Source organism: Danio rerio, chromosome 8 (genome assembly GCF_049306965.1).
Source record: "Danio rerio strain Tuebingen ecotype United States chromosome 8, GRCz12tu, whole genome shotgun sequence".
NCBI classification, from domain to species: domain Eukaryota; kingdom Metazoa; phylum Chordata; class Actinopteri; order Cypriniformes; family Danionidae; genus Danio; species Danio rerio.
In genome coordinates this window covers 63195001-63205953 of record NC_133183.1, presented here as the reverse complement: position 1 = coordinate 63205953, position 10953 = coordinate 63195001, and the positions used below count along the sequence as shown (strand labels likewise).

Below are 10953 nucleotides of genomic sequence, written 5' to 3'. Positions count from 1 at the left end.
TCAGTGTCAAAAATAATACATTTGCAAAAAAAAAAACACGATTCACATTCACAAAATTCAATTCGTAAACTTCAAAAGCACAATTTATAAATACACAAATCCAGTTTGTGAATTAAAAAACATAGTTTTTTCCCCAAATAAATTGGATGTTTACATTTATGAATTGTATTTTGAATACACAAATTGAGTTCTGAATTCATTAAATGGAAATTGGATTTATGAATTTACGAATTAGATTTGCGAATTTACGAATTTTGTTTTGAATTTACGAATTAGATTTGTGAATTCACAAATTGTGTTTTGTGTATTTTTAAATTGTGTTTAGAATTTGTGAATTGTTTTGAATTTACAAATTGTGTTTTGAATTTACGAATTTTGTTTTGAATTTACGAATTAAATTTGTGAATTTACAAATTGTGTTTTGTATATTTATAAATTGTGTTTAGAATTTATGAATTGTTTTGAAGTCATGAATTAAATTTGAGAATTTACAAATTGTGTTTTGAATTTACGAATTGTGTTTTGTGTATTTATAAATTGTGTTTAGAATTTCCGAATTCTTTTGAATTTACAAATTGTGTTTTGAATTTATGAATTTTGTTTTGAATTTACGAATTAAATTTGAGAATTTACAAATTGTGTTTTGTGTATTTATGAATTGTGTTTAGAATTTAGGAATTGTTTTGAATTTATAAATTGGATTTGTGAATTTACGAATTGTGTTTTGTGTATTTATAAATTGTGTTTAGCATTTACGAATTGTTTTGAATTTACAAATTGTGTTTTGAATTTAAGAACTGTGTTTTCTGTATTTATAAGTTGTGTTTAGAATTTAGCAATTGTTTTGAATTTATGAATTGGATTTGCGAATTCACAAATTGTGTTTTCTGTATTTATAAAATCTGTTTAGAATTTACGAATTAGATTTGCGTATTTACAAATTAGATTTGCAAATTTACGAATTGTGTTTTGAGTTTACTGGCTGCATATTTAAGTCAATTCAAAAGGGTTTTTATTGCAATATAGAGACCGTAAAAAAATCTTTAGCTATATCTTTTGTTCAAACTAGATGTTTTGCACAGTTCTAAATCATATTAAAAGATACAGTAACACAAAAACAGTGTTATAACATGAAGTAGCAATAGCAGAACAATATGTCATGCAGTGCTGACACCATTACATCATTTAAAGCCAATAAGCCCCATAATATTTACAATAATGCCAGATCACACACATTGGACAATTAAGAGTATAGTGGTTTAACAATTATGACAATTATAAAACAACAGTTTATTGACGTGGGTAATATGTTTCATATCTGCTACAAACCTCACGTTTAAAAGCATCGAAAGGTAAACTATGCGGTAATATCAGAAAAAAAGAAAGAAATTGAAGCATGGACTGACGTGAGCAAAGGATGACTGTAAAGCAGGGTTGGTGTTACATAAGAGCATTGTATTTTCGTGCGTAGTGTGGCTGCATTGCATCCTCCACAAGCGGGGGATTTTAATCCGATGTGAACGGAGAGGAGGGAGTTGTTGTAGTTTGGATCGCAGTGATGGGGAAAATGATTCATTCGAGTGAACCGTTTGGATCTAAGATTTGCTGAATCGATTCTTTCAAGTCAACGATGAAAGATGCTCCCTATATAGGAACTAGCTTTATGTCTTTGTGTAATGTTCAGTCCATCCACTTCCATTAATTTTTAGCCTAATTTCGGCAGTTTGTATTTTTTATTTTTAATCAAATTAGCCTGTATCTGCTTTGAAGCTTAAAGCTTTGAAGCAGAATGAACCAACAACTTATCCAGTATATGTTTTACACAGCGGATACCCTTCCAGCTGCAATCCAATACTGGGAAACATCCATACACTCTCATTCACACACATACATTACGGAAAATTTAGCTGATACAGTGAATATCTTTACTTTATAAAAGCAAAATGCAAAACAGCAACTGATTTTGGCTATTTCTTTTGTCCTTAAATTGGAATTTTCTGTCGCATATGTGCAAAGTTTGGTCCTAAAAGAAACGAAAAGTATGCTAAATCCTTTATTATAGCCTATGAAAACATTCAGTTGTTTTCCTTCAGTTTAGTCCCCGAAATATTAACCACATCAGAATGAACCGCCAATTACTCCGGCATATTTTACACAGCGAATCCCATGGAAACAGTACATGTGAATTATTCATTTCATTTTCCTTTTACACCAATCTCATATGTAAAAAATGCTTATTGCAATTTTACATATTAACATTTACATTATCACTTACGCTTTGCATATTAATAAAGAATTTCAATAACATGCTTATTAGTTAAAGGGACAGTTCACCCAAAATGAACATTCTGCCATCCTTTCCTGATCCTCTGCATGTTCTAAACCTGTTTGAGTTTCTTTTTCTGTTGAGCACCATTGAAGATATGTTGTACAGGCCACTATAGCGAGCCTATAAAAAGGGCTAGTTCTTTTTTCTCCAAAAATGGACCTTTTTGCAGTCATTCGCGTCATTTTCTATTGATTTATTAGGTTCATATACTGCATTTGTGTGATTTTAAGCTCTATTGTATTTTTTGTTGGATTAGTTTTTTTGAAGAGACACAACGGAAGAATATAAGGAGACAGTTTTTGTTGCTTTTGGATTAAAAGAGTGCTGAATAGTTTCCAAATATTGGTGTAGGTCCATTTTAAATAGATAAAAAAAAAGTTTAGAGCCACTGAACTTTTGCTTGTGAGTATGAAACTTGGCTAATATAGAATACACAAAATAATTATTTACACTTTTTACAAGTTTTCTTTAGAATCGTCAAACAACCCAATGAAAATATCTTTAAAAAAAGGAAAAGTCACTCATAATATAAGATTAAATAAATACCAACAGATCTGACCAGAATCTCTCTGTAGGAGCACTGCCACAACAAATGAATAGAGAACTAATGTTTATTTTTTCCCAATTTCTTTTTAACGGAGAGCAGATTTCTTCAACACATTTCTAATCATAAGAGTTTTAATAACTCGTTTCTAATAACTGATTTATTTTCTCTTTGCCATGATGACAGTAAATAATATTAGACTAGATGACATTTAAAGGCTTAACTAGGTAGGTTAATTAGGGTAACTAGGCAGGTTAGGTTAATTAGGCAAGTTTTTGCATAACAATGGTTTGTTCTGTAGACTATCGAAAAAATATTGCTTAAAGGGGCTAATAATATTGACCTTAAATTTATTTATTTTTTAATCAAAACTGCTTTTATTCTAGCCAAAATAAAACAAATAAGATTTTCTCCAGAAGAGCAAATATTATCAGACATACTGTGAAAATTTTTTTGCTCTGTTAAACATCATTTGGAAAATATTTTAAAAAAGAAAAACAATTAAAAGGGGGGCGAATAATTCTGACTTTAAATGTCTGAAGACAGGTCTTAGTAGGATAACATTTGTGAATTAATTTAAATGTTACTTCTTTTACTTTATTAGTAATCAGACACTAAATTGTGAGGCAAAGTAAATAGTTTCTCACATGGGATATTTTCAACAGTGTTGTTCCAATAAGGTATTGCATAAGGCAGTGGTTCTCAAACTGTGGTACGTGTACCGCTAGTGGTACGCGGGCCTCTTTCTAGTGGTACGCGGAGGAATCAAATATGTCATATGTAAATGCTACATATATTTCAAAATGTATCAAAAATGATTTATATATGAATATGACACATACTAATATTTATTATATTATTATGTAGCCTATATTTCTGAGGTCCAGGCAATATTTCCAGGTGTTGATGAGTTGACTACTACATGTTAATACTTTACATTTTAGTACAGTACTTTTTTAAAAATTTTAAGAACAGTAACCTACCATTTTTTACTTTTAAAAGCACATTTTAATTTAAATGTTGATTTTTTTTCGTTTATTTGTTTGTTTGTTTTTTAAATATAAGCACATTACAGTGTAATGTTCAGACTAATTATGTTTAAAGTGGCTGACAATCATAAATATTCTTAATAATAGCAATTAATCCGACACATCCGACAACTGTTCAGAGCTTTAGCTGCTTTACTTGGCTTATATGCTGCTGTATTTCAATACTGCTCATTCTGGTGGTAAAAATTGAGAACCACTGGCATAAGGCATTGTTATTATCTCCCTCTGGAAGAGGCCTCTAATTTTACTGTTATTTTTCTGTTGGTCTGCTGATAAACACACTCTTCCAACCACTAAAGTTAGCAGTTATTCTTAGCTTAAGTGATTCACGAACGCCTGGCGAATCATTTCATCAACTTAACAAAATCATTCAAAGGAACCGACTCATGCGACTGACTCGTTCGACAAACGGATCTCGCAATTGTTCAGAGAGAGAGAATCAGACAGCAATGAGTCCAGTTTTCTTCACAGTCGGAATAAATCCCAGGCTAAAATATGGACTTCTACGTTGATTCTCCCGCGGTTCTTTCCGGAGGCTGTGAAAAATAGGATATTATCTGTCTCTCTGCTCTCAGTCCGAGTCAACTTTGGCGTCAAAATGGATGCGCTGAGTTTGACGGTGAAGCTTTTCTGGTTGGTGCTCATCGGAGGAGACAGGAGGAGCAGGTGAGAAAGTCCTTCAGTGGGAGCACACACACATGCACATGCACACACACACATACACAATTATGAGAGAAAAAAACATGCTCATTTAGTGAAATCATGCACAATCAAATAGAGATAAACCTTGCATTTGATTTATGAGCGGAATGCATGCATACTCATACATAACAGTTATGGATATATGAGTGAAGCTATTGCATATCTGCCAACGCGAGGTAGAAATTGCGGATCCGTTGTTATAATATGACGATTTTTAACATTGAGCATGTAAGTCAGGCGACAGTTTTAGCTTAATCTATTAATTCTCATGTACATCGTGTCATTTTTTGTCATTTTATAGATGAGGAATGTGTTATTGCGCATGTAAATCAGATGCATAACATATTATAAATGCATATTCTCAACATAGCTTGTAAACGGGGCCGTTTTCCATGTGCACGTCATGGTATTTGGCATTTGCATACAAATAAAATGAAATATCTGTGCATTTTCTGCAGGTTTTAAGCTGTAATGTGTATTCCTTACCCACCAGTCTCTAATGCTTTGCTGTGCAGTTCACAGTTCATTTCACTTGTAGATGAATGTCAGCACAGGGTCTTTTGCCCCCTTGTGTACAGTATCACTGACAGACGATCATGATGCTCTTTTCTTTATTTATTAACTATTTATTTGGAAAACAAATCTCTATAGCTCTAACTATATAAAATCTAAATAAAAAAGCTCTGACATATTCCATATTTCTAGACCTTAAATAATAAAAAATATCAACAAAAAGAAGATATTTTGAAGAATGTAGACATTGACTCCATTGTAGGAAATCAGTTTCCAACATTCCTCAAAATATCTTCGTTTGTGTTCAACAAAAAGAACATCTGGTTCTTATATGCATGATTATTTGATGTCATGGCTTTGCAATCAAAAAATGCCATTATAATGGAAGTCAATGAGGCAAAAACTGTCACTAACGTTATGAAAGGGTAGTCAACTAGTACAATTGAGGTTTATTATTATGGCAAGGCAGGTACAGAGACTTGCTACTTCCAGTATATTTACACACATGCTGCCAAAAGAACACTTGGATTAACTGTGTTGAGTCAAATCTAGCAGGAGTCTACCAAATTCAGAAACTATACTGTTAAAGTCAGAATTATTCGCCCCCTTTGAATTTTCTATTCTTTTTCAAATATTTCCCAAATTATGTTGAACAGATTCAGGATATATATATATATATATATATATATATATATATATATATATATATATATATATATATATATATATATATATATATATATATACAGTTGAAGTCAGAATTATTCGCCCCCCTTTGATTTGATTTGTTTTCTTTTTTAAGTATTTCCCAAATTATTTTTAACAGAGCAAGGAAATTTTCACAGTATGTCTGATAATGTTTTTTCTTCTGGAGAAAGTCTTATTTGTTTTATTTCGACTAGAATAAAAGCAGTTTTTAATTTTTTAAACACCATTTTATGGAAAAAATAAAACATTTTTTCCCCAACTGTCTACTGAACAAACCAACGTCATACAATAACTTGCTTAATTACCTATACCTATAAGTACTTGGGCATTTACATCAACAGTTCTTTCACATGGAAAACACACATTGAGTGGGTTTGTTCTCGTTTACACCAGAGATTGTATTTTTTTACGGAGGCTGCGTCTTTTTGAAGTCAACAAGAAGCTCATGGTTTTGAAAGCATTGTTAGATGTGGTATAACAGTGTGGTTTGGTAACCTATCTGTTCAGTGTAAATCTAAATTGATGCATCTCTTAAAGACAGCATGGAAAATTGTCGGGCACGATGAATATTTTAAATCCTCAAGTTTTATATGACAACTGTGTCCTCAATCAGGTGGAAAGGATTGTAAATGATCCAACTCGTTTTTTGTTTCCACATTACGAACTGCTTCCCTCTGGTAGAAGATATAGTGTCCCAAAGTGTAGGTCAAACCGCTATAAGAAATCCTTTGTAGCTGTGTCAGTAAGTTTAATTAACAAGAGTCAATCTTAATTAGCATTATATATTTTGTAATTGTTGTATTTTTATAGTTTTTTATACTTGTTTTAGTGAATGTCTGCAGCAATATGGCAATGCCCATAACAAATCTCCTGTCAAGGACAATAAAGTCTTACTACTACAACTACCCTAACCTGCTTAGTTAATCTAATTACCCTAGTGAAGCCTTTAAATGTCACTTTAAGCTGTATAGAAGTGTCTTGAAGAATATCTATACTAATATTATTTACTGTCATCATGACAAAGATAAAATAAATCAGTTATTAGAGATGAGTTATTAAAACTATTATGATTAGAAATGTACTGAAGAAATCTGCTCTGTTAAACAGAAATTGGGGGAAAAATAAACAGTGGGGCGAATAATTCAGGGGGCTAATAATTCTGACTTTAACTGTATGTATATATATATATAAATAACATTAAAAGAAAATTTATAAAAAGAAAATGTAATAAAAAGAAGTGAGGATTTGCTTGTGTTTCTCCACAGGGCCATGCTGAGTGATATCGGGGATTATGTCGGCACAGATATTGAAATATCCTGGCTGCCAAATCTGGATGACCTCATGAAAGGTTACGCTCGAAACTTTCGTCCAGGGATCGGAGGTGAGGAATTAACCCTCCTGTTGACTTATAGACCAAGACCCATTTTAACAGCAGAAAAAAACTAAACAATGATTTTTTTATCTTGAAGTTTGGTGAATTTTTCTTAAAATGACCCCAAAATTAGAAAAAAGATCTGTAACACTTTAGACTAATGGTCCATTAACTATTTATGATAATAATCTTGTGAAGCATTTAATAAAAGCATTATTAGAATTCAAAGTTGTGCTTGTTAACATTAGTAATGCACAGTTAACATGAATTAACATTATTTAATTTAAATAGCACGCGTCACGTTGACGTTAGTGGTGTAGTAGTTAGTGGTCGACACATGCTCTCCAGTGCTCACGGTGACCCGATTTCGATTCTGCCATGCCCATGCTGATCCTTCCCCTGTCCCCATGCTTTCCTGTCAGTTCTCTCTACATTCCGGTCCAAAAAAGGTGAAAATTTATTATAAAAGGAAAAATAACGGGCATAAGTGGTTAGCACTGTGGCCTTAAAGCAAGAAAGCAACTGGTTCGTGTCCCGACTGGGTCAGTTGGCATTTCTGTGTGGAGTTTTCATGTTCTCCCCGTGTTCGCCTCCTCCGGGTGCTGCAGTTTCCCCCACAGTCCAAACACATGCGCTGTACGGCAATTGAATAAACTGTTCGTAGTGTACGAGTGTGAATGGGTGTGTTTCCCAGCACTGGGTTGCAGCTAGAAGGGTAAAACATATGCTGGAATAGTTGGTGGTTCACCCAGCTGTGGCGACCCCTGATGAATAAAGGGACTGAGCCAAAGGAAAATTAATGTAGAAATGTTATTAAGTCATTCATACATTTTCTTTTCGGCTTAGTGTGGATGCCCTTCCAGCTGCAACCCATCTTTGGGAAACATCCATACACACACACACACACACTCATACACTAAGGACAATAGCTTACCCAATTCACCTGTACCGCATGTGTTTGGACTGTGGGGGAAACCGGAGCACCCGGAGGAAACCCACGCGAACGCAGGGAGAACATGCAAACTCCACACAGAAATGCTAACTGACCCAGCTGAGCTAAGGCTCGAACCAGCGACCATCTTGCTGCAAGGTGACAGCACTACCTACTGCACCACCGCGTCACCGTTACCAATTCATCGTATTCTATATTTTAATAACGGCTGTACACATTTAGGGTACAACGCTTGTCCTTTAGGTTAATTCTCACCAGTCATAAATCCATTTTTACACCACAAAAACTACTGATAAACACGCATGAACGCTCCAACACACACTGTTAAAAGCAATTAGTTGACTTTATTTTAACGATTTATTTAACAAGTTGTCACCGACTCGGTCCCAGTCATTCCCCTCGCTGGCCAGCAGAGGCCGCCATCTCCGGACTTCTAGCATTACATCATCCATCTACGCTGATTGTGCACACACCTGATCTGAATCTAGTTAATGACCCACGTACCTCTTATAAGCCGCACTCAAACACTCAGTCAGTGCGAAGTCTTGTTCAGCCCCGGCCAGCATTACTGAGCGTTATATCCAGCCTGATCCTTTGTGTACGACTCCAGCCTGTTTCCGACTTTGCTTCGCCTTCTGCCTGCCCACGACCCACGCCTGATATATACGGACTCTGATTCTCGCTGCCTGCCCTCGACCCAAGCCTGTTACACGGACTCTGAATCACGCCCATTGCCTTCGACCCATGCCTGGTAAACACTCTGTGTCTGTTCACCGTCATTCCTGAAACCATTACTACTACTGTGGATGTGTGTGTGTGTGCACCCAGGTGCATATTGTGTGTTTGAGTGAGATTGTGATAAATACTGCATAATGGATCCCTCCGTGTCAGTCTCCTCGTTACACAAGTACAATTTGCATAATTATAAACCTTTTAGTCAGGTCAAATGAACAGAATACTGTCTTGCTAAACTATTTACTCTTCTATTTTACTAGCAATAGAAAATACACCCTTCACTGTAGTCAAAAACCAGTGTTGTCTACTAAGCAGAAATACTGCACACTGATGAGGGAAATCCTGCACATTCACAGTCTTTGTGATGAAGATGAGTTCAAATTTTGAGGATTGAAATGAAATGTATCAGCTTTATTGTAGAGGTTTTTAATGCAGACGGCTCATTTCTGACCCGAAGTGTGAGTCAAAATGTACAGAATTAAACGACCACACGAGGGTAAATCTGTATTTCACACCTGCAGCCGCTCTCCACCAGAACAAACCTCTCTCATCACATCTAGTGTTCCTGCCAAAACACTGACCCAGTTTCTGCCGTCTATTTCTAGAGTAAATGAGCACACATATATTCCAATCACATTCTCAAAAAAAGCATATAACGTGTAAAAGGACAGTGCATGTCAGTACCGCCACCCTCATATTCAGCAAAACAGTGTACATACTACTGTATAGTACTCACGTTCTGGAGTGTATAGGTAGGCATCATTCTAAAAGTAGTCTAGTGTTATACCTGTTTACATTTATTTTATTATAAATAATAGTAGTGTATGCGTGAGAATGAGAGTGTATGGGTGTTTCACAGGACTGGGTTACAGCTCATTTACACACACAAACTCATACACTACGACCAATTTAGTTCATTAATTCCCCTATAGCACATGTGTTTGGATTGTGGGGGAAACCAGAGCACCCGGAGGAAAACCAAGCCAACTTGTGGAGAACATGCAAACTCCACACGGAAACGCCAACTGACCCAGCTAGGACTTAAACCAGCGACCTTCTTGCTGTGAGGCCACAGTGCTAACCACTGAGACACCATGTCGCCTATAATACATTTAAATGATTAATTTTTTGTTGATGTGTGTTTTAGGACCGCCTGTGAACGTCGCCATGGCCATTGAAGTGGCCAGTATTGACCACATCTCAGAAGCCAACATGGTAATAAGGGAAAGCTGAATCAATATAAATATAAAACCTGTACACATCACCTTTCCATTGAGGAATGGTTTGTTTTGATTGGACAATATTTTAAATCAGACACAATTATTAAAAATCTGGAAAACTGAGGGTTAAAACAATCTATTAAAGGGGACCTATTATGCAAAAATCACTGTTTTACATATGCCACTATGCTGACACACAGGCGTTTGTAGCTCCGCCCTCTTCTGAAAAGAGCACAATCTTATTTGCATTTAAAGCGACAGTCACCAAAACACCACAGTTAGGATTAAAACCTGAAAGGGTCAGTTTTAGAGAGGTGCAGAACATTATCTGTGTGCTATTTTGAGCTGAAACTTCACTACACACTCTGGAGACACTCTTATTTTACATTGCAAGGGGCATAATAGGTCTCCTTTAAGTTCTTAGCAATGCATATTACTATATACTTACCACATATGGTAACACTTTACAATAAGGTTCATTAGTTAATGCATTTACTAACATGAAATAATCATGAACAACACCTGTACAGCATTTATTAATCATAATTGAACATTTACTAATGCATTATTAACATTCAAGTCCGTGCTTGTTAACATTAGTTAATGCACCATGAGTTAACATGAACTAACAATGAACTACTGTATTTACATTAACTAACGTTTACTAACATGAACAAATACTGTAGTTAGTAAATGTATTGTTCATTGTTTGTTCATATTAGTAAATGCATTAATTAACATTAATTAATAAACCTTATTGTAAAGTGTGACCTGACATATATAGTCAAATCGTCACTGTAATGCAGCGGATTGACACGGATATGTTTGT

At 34.9% G+C, this 10953-nt stretch overlaps 1 protein-coding gene across 1 annotated transcript in view; it reads left to right on the top strand.

The window, feature by feature from the left end:
- The first annotated feature begins 4349 nt into the window (after positions 1 to 4349).
- The window catches only part of gabrd (gamma-aminobutyric acid type A receptor subunit delta), a 16622-nt gene continuing 10018 nt past the window's right edge, over positions 4350 to 10953 (top strand). Inside the window, exons 1-3 of the mRNA XM_695007.9 lie at positions 4350 to 4588; positions 7111 to 7226; positions 10052 to 10119. Of these exons, the coding sequence (XP_700099.5) occupies positions 4521 to 4588; positions 7111 to 7226; positions 10052 to 10119 (252 nt within the window). The 5' untranslated portion in view covers positions 4350 to 4520. The remainder of the gene's footprint in view (positions 4589 to 7110; positions 7227 to 10051; positions 10120 to 10953) is intronic.